Raw genomic sequence first — 20,755 nt, forward strand, 5'->3', positions numbered from 1 at the left:
TGCAGTTCCTCTTCTTAAAACCACAAAGGAGGAAAACCAATTTTGACACCATTACCCCTAATCCACTGGAGACCCACCAGCATCACAAATTGGAGATGTGGTTAGCTCCCCCTTGTTTACATGCTTCAGCTATTCAAACTTAACCACCTTAGCCGTCAGGTGAACAGGTCTTTGTACAATTAGCCTTATGCTGTGTCATGGTGAAAGGCTGAAATTAAAATTCAAGTCTGAACTCCATCCTAGTACTGATTAGCATCTCCTCAGAATTTGACATTGCAACTGAGAAATGTAGAAGTGTAAATATATTAATTTTGGCAGCAACAGTTAAAATCCATGAAATTGACACATAAACCAGCGTTTTCAAATGATCTTCCATTCCCACAGTGAATAAAATATCCACGATCCCAATGCTGCAGAGCTTCCAATGGTGTCTTTGCTGCCAAGACATGAGCTTCAATCTGTGGAAACAAAAGGTTTAGGTGTTTGATCAATAACTCATAATGTTATACCGATAATGTGAAGTTTCATTTGATTCTAGGAGGAATAATCTGCAAATTTTGGAGTTTTAACTGGTTGATAGATTTGCTTCGGGTACTACTGGAGGTTAACTGAATTTGAGGGATAAGCACAAGAGGGATAGAAGGCAATACTGATAAATTGAGATGCAGTCAATTCAGAGGAGGCTTGTGTGCAGCTTAAACAACATTGTAGACTAGTTGGAGTGACTGGTCTGCTTCTCTGTTGTAAATTCACTAGATTGTGTCCTGAGCTAACAGAATTATTTAATGATTAGAGTTAGAGTAAATTGGGCCTTTAATGGCTGGAGTTTAGAAGAATGAACGCTCACTTTATTGAAACTGGCATAACCATGAGTGAGAACCCTAAAGTACTGTGAACATTTTTAACTTGTAATTCCAAAATGTGGCTTTTTAAAAGAGGGCTGTTACAGCTAAAAATGGCTGCTGATGTAAATCAAGTGACTATCTGGAGAGAGAGACTGACAAAACATTACATGTGTAGGGGCCTTCATACAATAGCCCTTCGAAAGATTTGGAGTAAGAAGCAAGTCAATACAGACTGGACTGTAATTTCTTGCGACTACAGTGATAACAAAGGACTGATGCCCCCTACTCAAGCCACCCTTGCAAATTTGACCCAAAGTGCAGACTTATTTTGTGTTTTTCCCTTTGAAGAACACATAAGGATCAGGGTTAAAAAGCCAGTTTCAACTCTACCTAGAGGGTGCTAATGGGATTAAAGGCTCTTGTGTGCATGGGTTTGGGCGTTAGCCTGCTATGAAGGTTACAGTCAAAGAAATATCCTCTAGTAAACCCTGCGTTGCACCTTTTCTCACTCTCTTTGCTGCAAACCAGTCAAAAGGAAATAGGACAACAAAAGGATTCTCCTTCATGCCGAATGCTGGAATCACAGTCAACTAAAAAATCAGAACTGCAGACTATTAACCAATCTGCAAAATTAAGCATCGTGAAACCAACAGTTAAAACTACTAACATCAACATTACTGGTAACCACCATTGCAATGTTCAGCTATCTGCTCATCAAAACTGATGCATGTATGTTTTTTTAAAAGTTTTATCCTTTTGAACTCGCCTCTTATTTTTTGATTTGATTTATTACTGTCATGTGTACTGAGGTACAATGAAAAGCTTTGTCATATGCATCATGTTACAAATTATTTCTGCATCTAAAAATTAATAAATTCACTCTTCGTTAACTCAAGAATGCGTGTCTCAAATTGGCTCCTTTTAAAATATAATTTTCTTTTGGTCTGGGAGAAAGGTATCCATAAGAGAAGGGATCCTTTAAAATTCACCTTGTTGTGGTTAATCGAGTGGGTGCATGAATAAACAGGTGAACCATTTCATCCCTCCTTAATTATGAGCTTAACAGTTTAGGATGTTCCTTCTGGAACTGTATTAAATTGGGGAACATTGCCTGGATCTGGTCATAACAAAACATTCAAGAAGGGGCTTGACAGAGTGAGTTGAGTGAAGATTCATTTTCCCTCTGAATCTAGACCACAGGGAAACAGTCTCCGAAAGGGCAAATAATCATTTAAGACTGAGAGAGGAGAAACCTCTTCACCGAAAGATTGTCAGTGTGTGGAATTCTCTACCCAAGAAGGGTGTATATGGTCCCTATTGAATATATTTAAGATTGAGAGAACCGGATTTTTGATCTCCCTATGAATCAAGTGAAATGGGGATTGGCAGGAGAGTGGAGATGAAGCCGAAGATCAACCATGACCATGTTGAATGATGGAGCCAACTTGTTAGGACATATGGTGTAATCCTGCTCCTATTTCTTGTGTAAAAACTGGACTGAATAGCAATTCAAATATTGATGTATACCCTAGAATCCCTTGAAAATTTCAATAGATTCCTTGATATTTCCTAAGTTTGTAGACACATCAATAGCTAACATTTTAATGCTGCTAAAAAAAAAGATACATTTTGTGGAATTTGTCAACAAAAAATGACAACCATTAGCTGGCTCATTTTGCGAGGGCAATGCCTTGACAGATTGGTGTTAACCTGCCTGGTTTAAAAATCAAAACAAGCCTGGCAGTTAAATATCAATCATTATTAATGGATCATTATTAATGGTTGCATTCTCTACGGTAATGCAGAGTTCACCTGCCGACCATCAGGACTCTCCTCTCATCTAATATAGATGTTCTTTCCCCTTCACTGGGATATTTGCAAATTGTCCTGATGAGTGCAAGATTATTGACAAATAAATTTTAGATTGTGCAAAGATAGATACGACTTACAGTTTAACATCCTAAACTTAACACATGGCAAATATAGGCAACAGACAAGCTATGGTCAAACACCCTGCATAACACATAGCAATTGAGATCAAGGCAGGTTCCACAGATTTCTCAGCAATCTCTCCATTCCCCCTCTAAACATTAGTGACAGTATGAGTCACTGAAGTCTCATGAAAACATCATAAGGAGTTATGACTCTACGCTTTTGAAAATCTGGCTTTGAAACTCTCTCAACGACTGGTTCACCTTCATTTCCTGGGACAACAATTTCCTGAATTCTTGGAAACTGCAATCCAGCACATATACACAGCCCCAATCTTTTACAAAACAGCAAGCTTCACCAAGCTAGTATAGCCCTGAGTTCTAATCGGGCTCAGTTGCTCATAGTTGAAACTGCTTGCGTTTCCTACATCTTCTCTTACAACTATATTGAATTATTAGTGGAATTTTTAGTGGCATGCAATTTCTTCACAGCCCCTGCAGCTCCCGGAACTTTTCCAAAGCCCCGACTCCAACATTTACCTACCTACCAACTCCTAAAACCTCCTCCTGAGTTGTAACATCATAAAGACATTCCAATGGCTCTTAACTTCACAGAGTTCTCAACTACACAGTGTAATTCATTTGCCTTCTCAGCAAGACAGCTTCACGGTTCTTTTTGACATGGAGCTTGCTTCTGTCTTTACCTGTTGTCCAACTCCAGCAAATTGTGACTCAGGAACTGTTGTCAGTGGCCCTTGAAATGCTTTGAGCGACCTATTGAAAACCTTGCAACAGGTCCTCCATTGCTCCTAGGAAATATCACATGTACCTAACATTTTGGAACAGTCAAATGTAGCAATTAGCAGTAGAACTCAATTGCAACCCTAGGAACTCTTGGTCTTCTATTTCTGGATGCTACAGAACAAACTGATACAGTAACAGACAGATTGATCACAGGAGGAAAAACCTGCACTTACATTATAGCTTTCATGACCTCAGGAGCCCCAAAACACTTTACATTCAATGAAGTAATTTTGAATATAGTCACTATTATATGAAACAAGTCTACCAATCTGCTCCCAGTAAGTTCCAAGAAATGACAAAGATATAACAATGTCCATTTTAGACAGCTCACAACACTTTAAACAGGGGAGGAGAGAACAGAAAAATTCCTCTACATGTTATCAGTAGTATGATATCAAGTCTCAGATCCAATTTTAATTCTTTAAAGTGGCTATAAGTATATATAATAGCCACAGGTCTGGTTGTAGAAGCAATATTATGATCACGTGCACTGATTATAATTACTATCTACATATTCCAGGTAAATATACGTTATGTATGCAGTTATGTGTGCTGTCACAATGCGTGAATTGCAAAAGTTTAGTCTGCATCTACAGCAAAGAATTAGGAAGCTAATATAAGGTTATGGTTTATTGTGAAGGCAATTCAGAAACACAGAGCATTGGAGAGACCACATCTGGAATACGATATACAGTATTGGTCTCCCACTTTAAGGACGGATGCTAAAGTGTTGGAAACAGTTCAGAACAGTGCTGGGGTGGTTGGTGTTACTTCTGGTTCTGTTTTTCAGTTTTTACAATCAGCCAGAAAACCGAGGCATATAAATAACAAGCCGGACAGAACACCAACGTTTCACCGGAGACACTCTATGTTACTCAGCAGGGTCTGCAATTAAACACAGCGGCTCAGCGAGCAAGTCTGTAACCTATCCATGACCCGAGCTACAAATCTTCTCAAAAAACCTTTGCATGTGTGTGTGTTTGTGTGCACTCTAGGTTACTTAGAGGGTAAACATTTATATTTTCAAATTACAAACTGCGTATTACAAAATTCTGCATCTTTGTCGGATAAGTTTCGTTTTATAATAAATCAATGCTTTATGTTTACTAAAGAAGACTGGTTGATGGATCTTGTTATTGCTAGCCTATCAAGGACTGGGTAAACAAGTAAATTCATATTGTGATCCATGGAGTAGTGGAACTAAGGAAAGACAGTGCATTCTTCTCATCTTTAATGTAACGTTATTCACTAATCAACAATGAAACTATTAGTCACATCTCGATTCCCACTTAGCTAATGTGGCTTGTGGCTAATGTATTAAACAACATTATTAGTGGGGTTCCTCAGATTCTGTTCTAGACCTATGCTTGACCCTTATCAGAAGACTCTTGCAGGTACATATCGGTGAGATGGAATTTCATCTCAGCTGATATCCTCATTACTTAAGAGGTTATTGATGCTTATTATTTAGACTCACGGATTAAGAATAACCATTTAGAAGACCAGGAACAATGGTTTATACCTTGATAAGAGAGCAAAAATAAAGAGATAGCAGGAACATTTCAAGAACTTACATGACTAATGGTGCCGAATAAAACTGTAATTATTTTCTCCAACTGTAGCATATTGTGGCTGAGCTGCAATAAGAGAATAACCAAAGAAGACACTGAATCACCTCCTGTCCGAGAAGGCACATAATGCATTTATTAAAGACCAAATCTGTGATCTCACAAACAAGTGCTATATATTGCAGAGGTGTCCTTTAATTATTCTGATTACTGGTAACTTGCAAAAGTAGTCAGTGACTAGGAGAAAACAGTCACCATTCATAGTGAATAAATCTGTTGGAATTTCAGACCAAAGGTACAATGGCATCTCATGAGTGTGCAGGGGTTCTTTGGTGACTCTGGCATGTCTCGGGTATCCTCAGCAAATTTTTGATGATGTAGTTGATCCCTGGCCAAAAAATAACTTCCTTTGCCAGGCATCTTATTCATTTTAAGCTTGTATGCCCCAGGTGTAACTGTGGCAATATGTCTTAGTGAACAGCTTCAGGTGCAAGCACCTGTTTGCCTTTGTTTAAAAGCCTGCTTTCAGGTAGGACATCCCAATTCATGCCAGGGAGTTTGGCGGTCATCTATCTGTTGCTCCCTGTCTTTTACAATCACTTCCAATATGTAGGGCATCCGTAACTACCTTGCTTCTGTGGGGAGATTCAGCAATATTTTCTTTATTTCTTTTTTATTTTCTGTTCTGATTTAGGCTGCAATTTAGGCGTATTTCATCTTGGAGGCTTTTTCCCTTTTGCGTGGGAATGTAACCCAAGGTTGTCATGATGGCACTGCAAATTCAAAACCAACTTTGTTGTTCCCATGAATCACCAATCTGGCTAGTCCATAAATCTTATAGTCACTGTCAGGGAGCCTGTTTATACACAAATTCTAACTGCTGGGGTTTCAATGTACATACAGCTTTTTTTTTTATATATATGGCTCTTCCTGCATTTTTCAAACTCTCATTGCTGCCATCATGTTGTACTTCTTTTTTTGTTTTCTACAAATGTACCAATCTCATACCAGGATTGGTAACCTAAATGTAGACTCTGTATATTTGAAATTACAGATAGATAGAGGGTTATTCAGCAGACAGGTTCACTATAACGATTCAGCAATGCCTCGTACAGGAAAGTACGATCACACCCCACTCACACAATATGCTAAAAGCTAGACTGACTGTATGACAGCTTCTGTCACAATGCTCTACATCATGACCACTTGCTCATTAGCATATTCCCTCTTAAAGTGATATAGCAACACTGGAAATCTGAAACAAAAATAAAAAAAAACACATAGCTGGTCAGGTAGCATCTGTAGAGAGAGAAGAATAGTTGACATCCCAGCTGGAAATCCTGAAACATTAGTCCTGTTTCTCTCTCCACGGATGTAAATACTTTCAAGGTCAGTTAATATGTTCTGGTTTTTACTTCTGTGGTATTTTAGCTTTCTATTCATTCCTTTATGTAGTTCTAAGATGACACAGGACTATGGCTTCTATACAATAGAAGTAGCAGATCTCAGAACAGTGACAACAAAATTAGAATCAAAAAGAATTCTGTTGAAAATTTAACCTTATGCAGGACTAACAGAATGAGACCACGTGAGACAACTCTTTCTCTGAACAACTGAACAATTCTCAATTAATTTCTTAGTTTCTTATCCGTGGAGATGAATGTTTTGATTTTCGACAGATCTCTTGGGTTCTCGCTGCATGTTTTTTCCTGTGCAAACCTATAGCTGAACTGGGGTTAGACCCCACTTGGAGTATTGTGAGCAGATCTGGACACCACACCTAAGGAAGGATATATTGATCATGGAAGGAGTGCAATCCAGGTTTACAAGAATGATACCTGGACTTCAGGGGTTAAGTTATGAGGAGAGATTACACAAATTAGGCCTGTTTTCTCTAGAATTTAGAAAGTTAAGGGTTGACCTAATCAAAGTCTTTAAGAGATTAACAGGAAATAAAAGGGCAGATAAAGAAAAGCTATTTCCACTGGGTGGGGATTCTAGAACCAGGGGGCATAGTCTGAGAATTAGGGCCAGACTGTTCAGGAGCAATGTCAGGAAGCACTTCTACACACAAAGGGTGGCAAAGATTTGGAACTCTCTTCCACAAATGGCAGTTGATTCTAGATCAGTTGTTGGTTTTAAATCTGAGATATCTAAAGTTTTGTTAAGCAAGGTACCAAAGGCAGGTACGTGGAGCCAGGCCACAGATCAGCCAAGATCTCATTGAAAGACAGAACACGCTTGAGGAGCTGAATGGCCTAAACCTGTTTCTATGTTCCTAACTTGAGGAGCTTGAGGAGCTGAATGGCCTAAACCTGTTTCTATGTTCCTAACTACAACACACTTCCTATGTAAAGCCAAAGACCATCCACACATTGGCACATCAGCCTCATTACGCAAATAAAAAGGTAATAACATGAAGCTTAAAACAGCTCATAGAGAATCAACTGAACGTCAAAATGGCTTCAATTGCTTTGATTGCTTTAATTTGATTTATTAATAATTCATGGAGATAGCTACTTACATGCTGAATTGTCAGAACTTGGTAGGGGCACACGCCTGAAGTAAAGAAAGCAAGATTGTGAGTAATATTGCTCCCATAAGCAGTAAATATTCAGTCCAAATTAACTGGAATATATAGCCAATTATTTCCATTCATTGTTACATTCTTTAATTGGTAAAATCTCACCAGGATTAAATTAGGAAATGAAAGCTGCGTGGATTTTAATATTGCCTTTGACAAGGTCCCTCATGGCAGACAGATACAAAAGGTGATGTCACATGGGATCCATGGTGAGCTGGTAAGATGGATGTAGAACTGATTTAGTCATAGAAGACAGACAGTAGCAGTAGAAGGATGTTTTTCTGACTGGAGATCTGTGACCAGTGGTGTTCTGCAGGGATCAGTGCTGGGGCCTATATTGTTTGTAATATATATAAATGATTTAGAGGATAATGTAGGTGGTCTAATTTGATAAATTTGGGAAACGACACAAAGATTTGGAGAGCTGTGGATAGTGAGGAGAATTGCCAGAGGATACAGCACGAGACTTGGACAAAGAAATGGCAGAAGGAGTTCAACCAGACAAATGCGAAATGATGCATTTGAGAGATCTATTGCAGGAGGGAAGTATACAATGTGTGGCAGAAGCTTTAGTAGGATTAACATACAGAGGGATCTAGGCATACAGATTCACAGTGCCCTGAAAGTGGTAACAAAAGGGGATAGGGTGGTCATAGAATCATAGAATTCCTACAGTGTGGAAACAGGCCCTTCGGCCCAACAAGTCCACACTGAACCTCAGACCAAGAAGGCATATGGCATGCTTACCTTCATTGGTTGGGGAATGGAGTATAAAACTTAGCAAGTCATGTTGCAGCTGATAGAACTTTAGTTAGGCCACATTTGGAATATTGGAGAGGGTACAGAAATGGTTTACCAGCTTTCCTGCTCCTCTGATGCTGCTTGGCCTGCTGTGTTCATCCAGCTCTACACCTTGTTATACCAGGATGTTGCCTGGTTTGGAGGTGTTAGCTGTGAGGAGAGATTGGACAAACAGGATCTGTTTCCACTTCAATATTGAAGGATGAGAAGTGACTTGGTTGAAGTTTACAAAATTAGGAGAGGCATGGATATAATGGATAGTTAGAGTCCTTTTTCAGGTTAGAAATGTCAATTACCAGGGGACCTGGGTTTAAGATAAAAAGGAGTAAATTCAAAGATGTGAGAGACAAGATTTTTTTTACACAGAGGATGGCAAGTGCCTGGAGTGCGCTGCCAGAGGAGATGATGGAGGCTGATATCAGTAACATTTAAGAGGCATCTTGACAGATACTAGAACAGGCAGGGACTAGAGGGATACAGGCTGTGTAGATGCAAAAGGGTTTTAATTTAGAAAAGCACCATGTGTCAATGCTGTCTTGGTGGGCCGAAGGCTCTGTTCCGTGCTGTACTGTTCTCTGTTCTTTGTATTTCACCTCCATGTACATCGCTCTTAGTTCTTTTACTCAAACTTCCAGTTAAGCTTTTTTTTTCTACATTCTGGGCCATCTTCTCACCATCATAATTCTTGTATCAATTTCCCAGCTTTACTGATCCTGAACCAACATCCCGCTATTACAGATCATGGACCATCAATTGAAATGTAAAAACCAAAAGAACTGTAGATGCTGTGAATCAGGAACAAAAACCAGAAGTTGCTGGAAAAGCTCAGCAGGTCTGGCAGCAGCTGTGAAGAAAAAATCAGAGTTAACGTTTCGGGTCCGTTCTAAGGAAGGGTCACCGGACCTGAAACGTTAACTCTGATTTTTCTTCACAGATGCTGCCAGATCTGCTGAGCTTTTCCAGCAACATCAATTGAAATGTATTGCCCAAACCATAATCAGTTTTCTGTATGAAAGTGAGGACCCAGGAGACAGCAAGAAATATATATTCAATTCAAAGCAGATTATGTACCATACACAATATATTCAAAGCTGCCAGGTTTGAGACATCTCATTTATGATGTGAGAGTCTGATTTGACAGTGTTTCCTTCCTCCATCTGTATACATATATACGGAGATATACACTCTGGAACAGACTGAAGGAACTTGAACAGACAGTATAAACAACACTGAACTATGAAGTACATTCCTTTATATGGCACTCACCTTGAGGTGACCGGAACCCGGCTCGGAGGCAGCCCCCTCTGGCCAGTGTAGTAATTCTCATACGGGATGGGGGCTGAATAGGGGAAAAAAAGAGACAAAATGCAGCTGGTTATATTATTATCCAAAAACATAACCTTTTCTATATATGATGGTGTTACATATTATTGTGATTAATAGTGTATTTTTGCATGCGATTTGTACCACACTGAATATTATAGCATTCAGGAAACAAATAACTCAAAGGGACTGCTAAGTTTGACAAATCGTTACTTACATTCAACAATGCCTAGGAACAATCTAACTTGTTGCTAGATTTTCATTAGGGAACTTAAAAGAGATTACTGGTCATTAAAGAACATATATGGAGTAGCGGTTGGTGGGAATTAAAAAACAGATAGACATAGAGGAGGCACCATGCAGGAAACAACTGTTAAGCTGTACAACTGGTGAGGAGACTTAACGTCATATGTAGTCAGCATGCTGTGAGGAAGCAGACTCTTATTTCTCTTTTGAGTAATAAATTTGTGTTCTTTCATTAAAGGACAGTTGCAACCTTGTTCAAATGTTTTAGTGACTCCCCACCACATTGCCCAACTGCAAAACGTAAACTTACTTTAAATAGATTCAATCTGGGATCTGACTGATCCATTATTAGCATTAGCTGGGTTCTTTACATTATAAAAGTTAAGCGGGTGCTGATCTGATCTTACCGCATTTTCAATCCCCTTTTGCACCGCAGAAGTGCTTTTTATGCAAACCTATTTTGGACCTTAGTGCTCTTAGACCTGCTTTCAGGTTTCTTTCGATGTCAGTCTACACTTACTGAGCAAGACCAGACATTGGGGTGAATCTCCACTTTTTAATTATTCTCTGTGAAGAAGGCACTGCCTAGAACAGACTCATAAGCTTGCATCCGCAGCCAGAACGATGGGTTCACTACTGAATCTCTGAACATGACCAAAAGGTTCACTTTGGTCCAACAAGACTTTACTACACAAACTAATTCTGGACTGTAAACAATATCCTTTCACAAAAACTAACTGCATAGGATGCACATTATAAGCTGTATTACGGCCTCCTGCTAAAGGTAACAGCTTTACCTGGTGGAGTGTCACCAGTCCTTTTCAGGTCTATGAAGAATTCTAAGTCTCGTTGTATGTTGCACTGTTCCAGCACCTTTCGTATTTCTTCATACATCTAAGGATGAAGCAGAAAGAAAGCTGAAGGAGGATCAAAAAAAAGTCTGCAAGCTGAAAATACACCAATTTTTTAAAAAATCTGGAATTAAGAATCTAATGATGATCATGAATCCATTGTCAATTGTCAGGAAAAACCCATCTGGTTCACTAATATCCTTTAGGGAAGGAAACTGCCATCCTTATCTGGTCTGGCCTACATGTCACTCTAAATCCACAGCAGTGTGGTTGACTCTTAAGTGCCCTCTGGGCAATTAGGGATGGGCAATAGATACTGACTGGCCAGTGACGCCCTCATCCCATTAATGAATAAAGGAAAAAAAATAGGAACAGTCTTGTGAAATCAGATCTGCTGCAAAGTTTATAGAAATACTACTTTTAAAGGAGTAAGTCAGCTTGTCTGTCTTTATACTCAGGTAGGCAAGAAATAAAAGACTGAGGAGAAGGGATCTGAATTGGATGAGAATACGATAAACTCTTACCTCGTCACTGGTCACACACCCCTGGGAGAGTTGATTGGCATGGACCCACATAGCATTACGCATGGTGTGTATTCGCTCACAGTCCTGCTTCTCAAGGAACTGAAATAAAAATAAAATTTGTTTTTAAAAAAACAAAATTTAGGCCTTCAACTTAACATTGACCAGAACTGGACCTGGTACATAAACACAATGGCTACAAGAGCAGGTCAGAGGCTCGGAATACTGTGGCGAGTAACTCACCTCCTGACTCCCTAAACAGGTCAGGAGTGTGATGCAATATTCCTGACTTGTCTAGATGAGTGCAGCTCCAACAACTCTCAACGAGCTTGACACCATTCAGGACAAAGCAGCCTGTTTCATTGATACCACATCCACCAACATCCACTTCCTCCACCACTAATGCTCGGTAGCAACAGTGTGTACTATCTACAAGAAACACTGCAGAAATTCACCAAAGATTCTTAGACTGCACCATCCAGACCCATAACCACTTCCATCCAGAAGGTCAACGGCAGCTGATAAATGGGAATACTACCACCTCTAAGTTCTCCTCCAAATCATTCACCATCCTGATTTGGAAATATACTGCCATTCCTTCACTGTCACTGGGTCAAAATCCTGGTAATCCCTCCCGAATGGCATTGTGGGTCAACCTACAGCAGGTGAACTGCAGCAGTTCAAGAAGGCAGCTCACCACCACCTTCTCAAGGGCACCTGGGGGTGGCCAATAAATGCTGACCAGCCAGCAATGCCAATGTCCCACAAATGAATTTTAAAAACTTACCACCAGAGAATATCCTTGTGGTTTCTGGAGTGATACTTCCAAATAAAAATAACCTCAGATCATGCCAGAATGGGTGTCATATCCAACAACTACTAGTTAGTGCCAGCACTCAGACTTTCTCTTAAAATTACAGGTTTCATCTTTCATCCACAAGATTATCAGGTTGGTTGGAAATTCTAGAATGTAACTACTGGTGGATAAGAGATCTGTTGTGATCTAATTACCACGTTTTCATGCTTTTGGATTAGATGTCCTCATAGTTTAGCATTAAGAGTGTCTGAGGGTATCTAACGAAACAGACTGCACCCTTTTCTATCCAATTCTTAAGTAAATGCAGTGTGGTCAGGGATTAGAGTGAACATCTTGCCAAGTATACTTAATATTGGAATTTAAGACCTTCTACCACATAATTCTCTTTTCTTCAAAAACTGGACTGGATAATGAGACTTTTCACATTGAGGTATGGTGACAATAATTATATTTACGCAGCACCTTCAAAACAGTAACACATCTCAAGGTGCTTCAGAGAGTCAGACAAGCCTCAGCCATATTTTTGATAGTTATACAAATAGGACTTTTGACCTGGCATTAATTTTGCTTGGAGTGAGCTTAACTTCTCTGATTGAGAGAGAATCCATACTACTCATGCAAAATTGATATGTTAAAATGGATTAGTCTGTCTTCTCTAGGGACAATCAGTTAATTATTCCATTGCTTATTCAATTGCCTTAGGCCTGTGTGTGTGGATTGGAATGCAATCATGTACAAATGTCCCTCTTAGTCTACTGTAGTCATATGACTTCTATAATGAGGTGCACGGACTGTAGACAAATGTCTTCAGTTATTTGAATAAAAACCTTATGTTGAATCCACTGCTGTGTTGTACACTCAAAACACTGTGGCAGGAGGTTGTAGGTCTTAAATCTTCAAATACATTGGCCTGGATTTTCGTGTGGGTCAGGAATCATGATTTATGCACTTTGGCACCTTCCAAAATGCACACATGACTCATCTGTGACCTTACCTGGAACTTTTATTATCTCAGACAGGGTTTGGGCTTGCAATACACCTTGGGAGCTGTGTTGGAGTCTGGGAGGAATGGAGGTGCACAGACAGTCTTGTTAGACAAAGATATTAGTCCTGCTGTCAACAATGCTGAAAGGCCCCATGTACCTCATCGCATGCCACCTCTTCAGATCATCCATACGCTCCTTTCACGCCCCATCAAATCCTCCATGCCAACCCATGGCCCCTCATATCCCACACACACTGCATCCATGTCCACTCAATGCCCTCACTGTATTCCCCATAACCACCGCCTAGTATCCCCTATGCAGTATCCATGAACTAAATAATATCAATAATAATTCTTTTAAGCTCCTGAAAAAAACAAACCTTTGAAAATCTAGTAAAACTGCCATTAATAATGCAAAATTTTGCTTTTCACTTACGAACATATGTTAATCTATTAAGTGACCATTAAGTTATCTCAACGATACAATCATCTACTCTTAAATCATACCAAAAATAGGCTAACAGCCAAGTCAAAAGACAATCACGTCTCAAAGTCAGTCAAGGATAGATTGAGTCTTCTCCAGAAGAAGATTGCTTGTCAATCAGTGGTGGGGAGAGAAGGTGTTAGGATTGTTTTTGCACATTTAGGTTCTTTGTTGGAAGTGGTCATTGTTCCTCAGTAGACATCCCTGCTTCTGACCTTACAATCAAAGGAAGGTCACGATGGAACAGCTGGAAATGGGATGAGGACAGCCAGATGGACTCCTCCAGAGATGTTCTGGAGTTGCTATGATTGGTCTTCAACAACCATCTTCATTTGTACCGGGTATGACTTCAGTCAGTAGAGAAATTCCCTCCCAGCCCCAATCTCACTTACTTCAATTTTGCTGGGCTCTTTGATGCCACACTCAGTCAAATGTCACCTTGATATCAAAGATAGTCACTCTCACCTCACCCCTCAAATTCACCTTTCATGTCCAAGTCTGGCAGAAAAATGATTTGAGATTTTGAGCAAAAATCTTTTCCTAAAAGCCATACTGATCATTTGTGAACATTTCTAGTATTTCCTGCTTATTAAATGACATCTCCATCATTTGCAGTTTTTTATTTTTTTCTCTGCCAGGTTACAAACAGTAACAAGCAGCATCAGAGGAGCAGGAAAGCTGACGTTTCGGGTCGAGACCCTTCTTCAGAAATGGGGGAGGGGAAGGGGATTCTGAAATAAATAGGGAGAGAGGGGGAGGCAGATGGAAGATGGATAGAGGAGAAGATAGGTGGAGAGGAGACGGACAGGTTAAAGAGGCGGGGTTGGAGCCAGTGAAGGTGAATGTAGGTGGGGAGTTAGGGAGGGGATAGGTCGGTCCAGGGAGGACAGACAGGTCAAGGAGGCGGGATGAGGTTAATCGGTAGGAGATGGGGGTCGGCTTGAGGTGGGATAAATGGTTAAGGAGGCGGGGACGAGCTGGGCTGGTTTTGGGATGTGGTTGGGGGAGGGGAGATTTTGAAGCTTGTGAAGTTCACATTGATACCCTTGGGCTGCAGGGTTCCCAAGCGAAATATGAGATGCTGTTCCTTGAAAAACAAGGACATCTGGGATGTCCGGGAGTGGAATGCCTCATCTCGGGAGCAGATGTGGCGGAGGCGAAGGAATTGGGAATAGGGAATGGCCTTTTTGCAGGAAGGTGGGTGAGAGGAGGTGTATTCTAGGTAGCTGTGGGAGTCGGTAGGCTTTTCAAGGACCGCAACTTCCCCTCCACAGTGGTCGAAAACGCCCTCGACCGTGTCTCTCGCATTTCCTGCAACTCATCCCTCACACCCCCTCCCCGCAATAACAACCAAAACAGAATCCCCCTCGTCCTCACGTACCACCCCACTAACCTTCGGATCCAACTCATCATCCTCCGACACTTCCGCCATCTGCAATCTGACCCTACTACCAAAGACATTTTTCCCTCCCCACCCTTCTCTGCTTTCCGGAGGGACCACTCTCTCCATGACTCCCTTGTCCGCTCCATACTCCCCAACAGCCCCACCACCCCCAGCACTTTTCCCTGCAACCGCAGGAAGTGCTACAACTGCCCCTACACCTTCCCCCACACCCCCATTCCAGGCCCTAACAAGACCTTCCACATCAAACAGATGTTCACCTGCACATCTGCTAATGTGGTATACTATATCCGCTGTTCCCGTTGTGGCCTCCTCTACATCAGAGAAACCAAGCGGAGGCTTGGGGACCGCTTTGCGGAACACCTAAGCTCGGTTCGCAACAAACAACTGCACCTCCCAGTCGCGAACCATTTCAACTCCCCCTCCTACTCCTTGGATGACATGTCCATCCTGGGCCTCCTGCAGTGCCACAATGATGCCACCCGAAAGCTGCAGGAACAGCATCTCATATTTCGTTTGGGAACCCTGCAGCCCAAGGGTATTAATGTGGACTTCACAAGCTTCAAAATCTCCCCTCCCCCAACCGCATCCCAAAACCAGCCCAGTTCGTCCCCGCCTCCCTAACCATTCCTCCCACCTCAAGCCCCACCCCCATCTCCTACCTACTAACCTCATCCCACCTCCTTGACCTGTCCGTCCTCCCTGGACCGACCTATCCCCTCCCTACCTCCCCACCTACATTCACCATTACTGGCTCCATCCCTGCCTCTTTGACCTGTCTGTCTCCTCTCCACCTATCTTCTCCTCTATCCATCTTCTATCCGCCTCCCCCTCTCTCCCTATTTATTTCAGAATCCCCTTCCCCTCCCCCATTTCTGAAGAAGGGTCTAGGCCTGAAACGTCAGCTTTCCTGCTCCTCTGATGCTGCTTGGCCTGCTGTGTTCATCCAGCTCTACACCTTGTTGCCTCAGATTCTCCAGCATCTGCAGTTCCTACTATCTCTACAAACAGTAACAGTTCCATTGAGAGCCACTTGGTGTCACTGCTGAGCTTGTCCTCAGCACCACTCCATGGCAGTCCCTACAAGAATGATCTTTAACCACTATCACATTCATAATCAGAAATCACAACCCAGTCCAACACTGGCACCTCCACATCATGACATTCAGAATCAAGAACAACATCTTATATTTGTACTGTTCTTTTAATATAAGAAAACATTCCAACATGAAGAACGAGCTTGGCAAGTCCACAAAGGAAACATTGTGTGCTGTTGTCAGCTCCACAGTAGAAAGAATGTTTATGGAGTGTTTAGTACATCGTCACAGTATGCTGCCTGGTATGAGGAACCAGCTATACAAAGACTGATTTGAAAACTGGGGATTTTTTCATTAAGACAATACAAACTACAGGCGGTTATGCCAGAAAGGATACAAAGTCTGAAGTGCTGTCTTGCAGATACATCATTAAAAAGTTTCATCAGCCTCTCAGTACAACACTTTAGGAAAAAAACAGGGGAGCTTTTATGGCCAATATTTATCCCTCAATCAACAAGACTAAAAAAGCAGCTGATTGAGTCATTCATCAAGTTTGTGGGATCTTGCTGTGCACAAATTGATAGATGTATTTCCTACATGACAACTGTGACTATACTCAGAAGCACATTATTAGCTATTAAGCACATTGATACTTCCTAAGATCATGAAACGTATGATACAAAAATGAAAATTTTATCTGAGTATTTGAAATTGCATCCAATCAACCGCACTTTTCAGGTACATGTAAGTACAAATTGGATAGATAATTTAGTGAAGAAATTGAACTGCAGGGTAGATACATAGGATGAGGATTACCACATGTCCAAAATATACACTGACTGAACTGGATTCAATGTTTAGATGCTGCAGCTCTATCTTATCAATAATTCCTCTAAATGTTTTTGTTTTATGTAACCTAGTTGCTTGAATGCACAGTATTGCACACACGAAGTATCCTAAGCTTTGTTAGCTTTCATTAATAGAGGGATTGAGTTCAAGAGCCGTGAAGTTATGCTCCAGCTATACAAAAGCCTGGTTCGGTCACATCTAGAGTATTGTGTCCAGTTCTGGTCACCTCATTACAGGAAAGATGTGGAAGCGTTGGAAAAGGTGCAGAGGAGATTTACCAGAATGTTGCCTGGAAGGGAGGGAAGGTCTTACAAGGAAAGGTTGAGAGAGCTAGGGCTTTTCTCTTTAGAACAACGAAGGATGAGAGGTGACTTGATAGAGGTGTACAAAATGATCAGAGGTATAGATAGAGTAGACAGGCAGAGACTTTTTCCTAGGGTGGAGGTAGCTTTTACGAGGGGACATAGTTTTAAAGTGAAAGGAGGTAGATATCGGGGAGACGTCAGAGGTAGGTTCTTTACTCAGAGAGTGGTAGGGGCGTGGAATGCATTGCCGGAGAGGGTAGTGGAGTTGGCCTCATTAGGCGCAGTTAGACGGCTATTAGATAGGCATATGGATGATAGTATAAGGTAGCGGTGGAGGTCAGATAGACCTTAGGTTTCGGGTAAAAGTTCGGCACAACATCGAAGGGCCTGTACTGTTCTATGTTCTATGTTCTAAATGTGGGATCTTGTATGTGGTGTACACCGTATATTTTGGGTTGCTTTGCAGCCTTGCGTTTGCATAGTTTAGAGGGGACATCATAAATTAAGCTCATCAGGGGAAGGATAGCAGAGTTAATGGAATAGACCAAAACATAATGAGAGAGTTCTGAAGGAATTTACACCTGACAAGAGTTAACTGATTTGCTTTTGCCACAGTGGCTGACTGGCTGGTGGAGTGTTGATTTGATTTGATTTGATTTATTATTGTCACATGTACCGAGGTACAATGAAAAGTTTTATTTTGTGTGCAGCACAGGCAGATCGTGCAAAAGTGAGAGTGTTTCCAGCAATTCCTTGTTTTGCTTTACATTTTTCAAGGGTTTTAGCAGAATAGATCTCATATAAGAGCTGAGGGTGGAAGGAGATGCTGCATTAGAAAGTTGCTCATCTGGATTCGGATTAGGAGGCATAGCATCAAGTGCAATTAGTGTAAACCAGAAAGATAGAGAAAGATAGGGAGGCAGGAGGTAGGCGTGGGGTGGGGGGTAGTGAGAGACTGTGCATGTGTGTATGTTTGTGTGTATATGTGAGAGATGTATCTGCGTGTATGTGTGTGTGTCTGACAGAGAGAGAGACAGAGACAAAGTCAGGCAGGGGACAGAGTCAGGGAAGAGATTGGGGTGCTGGCATTTGGGACAGAAGAAGATAGAGAGAAATAGACAGGATAGACGGGGAGAGCAAGATTGAAAATAGAGAAAGAGACAGATGAGAGTCAGTGAGGTTGACAGAGAGAGAGTTGTGGCAGAGCAGGAGGTAGGAAAGAGTTGGTGGGAGGATGAGAGGGAGATGGTGAGGGAATGAGAGAGGCAAATGGATGGTGTGGAAAGCAAGGAGAGAGCAAAAGGGAGGGGCACAAGGCAGGAGTAGGTCACAAGGAAGACGAGGTGAGAGTGAGAGAGAGAGGAGCAGGGGCAGAGAGAGGAAGAGAAGGGGAGGAGAAAAGGGAAGTCTTCGTCAGAGAGAGATATGATGCAGGTATGTGAGGAAGAGATGGAGGGAACTGAGGCACAGACACACTTCCTCATTGCTGGTTGCTATTTTCAAGTATGGTTTATGAGAACAAAGTTTTCCTGTAAATTAATATTTTAAAAATAGAAGCATATCATGTTTTCAAATCACTAGATCAGTACAAAAGATGTAGGAACAGAAGTAGGTCATTCGACCCATCAAGTCTAAGATTATGATACCCAGCCTCTAAAGTCATTTCATAGAATCCCGACAGTATGGAAACAGCCAGTCGGCCCAAAAGGTCCACACTGCTCCTCTGAAGAGCATCCCATCCAGACTCATTCTCTAATTTCCTGTGTCTAACCATCTAACCTAAACATCCCTGGCCACTATGGGACAATTCAGCATGGCCAAAACACCTACCCTGCACACCTTTGGACTATGGGAGGAGCCTGGAGCACCTGGAGGAAACCCACACAGACACAGGGAGAACATGCATACTCCACACAGACAGTTGTCCGAGGCTGGAATCAAACCTAGGTCCCTGGCACTGTGAGGCAGCAGTGCTAACCACTGACCCACCATGCCGCCCAGAAATTTCATACATTCACTACCCTCTCAGAGAAGGACTTCCTTCTCAACTCTCTTCTAACTGGATGACCTCTTACTCCAAGATTATACCCTCTGGTCCTAGGCTCTTCCTACAATGGAAACAATCTTTTCCCATCTACATTATCAGGTCCTCTAAGAATCATGTGTGTTTCAATAAGGTCGTCTTCTTTCTTATAAATTCCAATGAGTACAGGCCCAATCCATTCAGTCCCTCCTCATTAGAAAACTCTCCATACTCAGGACGTGGTGAACCTTCTCTGCTCTGCCTCCAATGCCAGGGTAAGAGAACTAAAACAGTTCACAGTATTCCAGTTGTGGTCTAACTAATGCCTTGTATGGTTTTTGCAAGATCTCCCTATGTTAAGAACAAAAACAAAGTTGCTGGAAAAACTCAGCAGGTCTGGCAGCATCTGTGAAGGAAAAAACAGAGTTAATGTTTCGGGTCTGGTGACCCTTCCTCAGAACTGTTCTGTTTTTTCCTTCACAGACGCTGCCAGACATGTTAAGTTTTTCCAGCAACTTTGTTTTTGTTCCTGATTTACAGCATCCGCAGTTCTTTCAGTTTTTACTCCCTATTTTATACTCCATTTCATTTGAAATAAACACTCCATTCACCTTCTCGATTATCTGCTTAACTTGTTTATTAGGTTTCGTGATTTATGCATGAGGACTCTGAAATCCCTCTCTGTTGCAGTTTTCTGCAGTCTTTCTCCTTTTAAATAATATTTAGCTCCTCCTATTCTTCCTGCCAAAGAGCACAACCTAAAACTTTTCACATTACATTCCATATGTCAAGTTTTCGCCCATTCACTTAATCTATCTCTATCCCTCTTTGATCCATACCCTTCAGCCTTTTTTTTGTGTCATCTGCAAATTTGGGTATAGCACTTTCACTTTCCTCATCCAAGTCATTAAGGTAAATTGTAAATGACTGTGGCTCCAGGTCTGATCCCTGGGGCATTCCACTAGCTATTGATTGCACCTGGAAAATGTCACCTTTATCCCAACTCTGTCTTCTATTGGTTAGTCAATCCTCTATCCCTGCTAATATACTACCTTTTACATTGTGGCTCTTATCTCATTAAGTAGGCTATTTTCAGGTACAGTGTCACATGCTTTCTGAAAATCAAAGTTTATGACATGAACCAATACCTCTTTTTGTATCCGACTTGTTACCTGCTCGAAGAATTCCAATAAACTTGTCAAGCATGATTTCCCCGTCTTGAAACCATGCTGACTGTACTTGAATATCTTTTGTATTTCTAAATGCCCCATTATTGTCTAACATTTTTCCACATACAGGTGCTAAGCCAACTAGTTCATAGTTGCAGGGCTGGATGAACACAGCAGGCCAAGCAGCATCATAGGAGCAGAGAGGCTGAC

At 41.4% G+C, this 20,755-nt stretch overlaps 1 protein-coding gene across 2 annotated transcripts in view; it reads right to left on the minus strand.

Moving 5' to 3' along the window:
* Positions 1 to 284: 284 nt before the first annotated feature.
* Positions 285 to 20,755, minus strand: part of pstpip2 (proline-serine-threonine phosphatase interacting protein 2) — a 115,557-nt gene continuing 95,086 nt past the window's right edge. Inside the window, exons 10-15 of one of the 2 annotated variants that reach the window (XM_020513283.2) lie at positions 11,478 to 11,576; positions 10,900 to 10,996; positions 9,800 to 9,872; positions 7,673 to 7,707; positions 5,155 to 5,217; positions 285 to 458 (exon numbers count right to left, since the gene is read on the minus strand). In XM_020513283.2, the coding sequence (XP_020368872.1) occupies positions 5,159 to 5,217; positions 7,673 to 7,707; positions 9,800 to 9,872; positions 10,900 to 10,996; positions 11,478 to 11,576 (363 nt within the window). In that variant the 3' untranslated portion in view covers positions 285 to 458; positions 5,155 to 5,158. The remainder of the gene's footprint in view (positions 459 to 5,154; positions 5,218 to 7,672; positions 7,708 to 9,799; positions 9,873 to 10,899; positions 10,997 to 11,477; positions 11,577 to 20,755) is intronic. The other variant, XM_048595106.1, reaches the window with a different exon arrangement.

The sequence above is a fragment of the Rhincodon typus genome, chromosome 1 (genome assembly GCF_021869965.1).
Source record: "Rhincodon typus isolate 14 chromosome 1, sRhiTyp1.1, whole genome shotgun sequence".
Lineage (NCBI taxonomy): Eukaryota > Metazoa > Chordata > Chondrichthyes > Orectolobiformes > Rhincodontidae > Rhincodon > Rhincodon typus.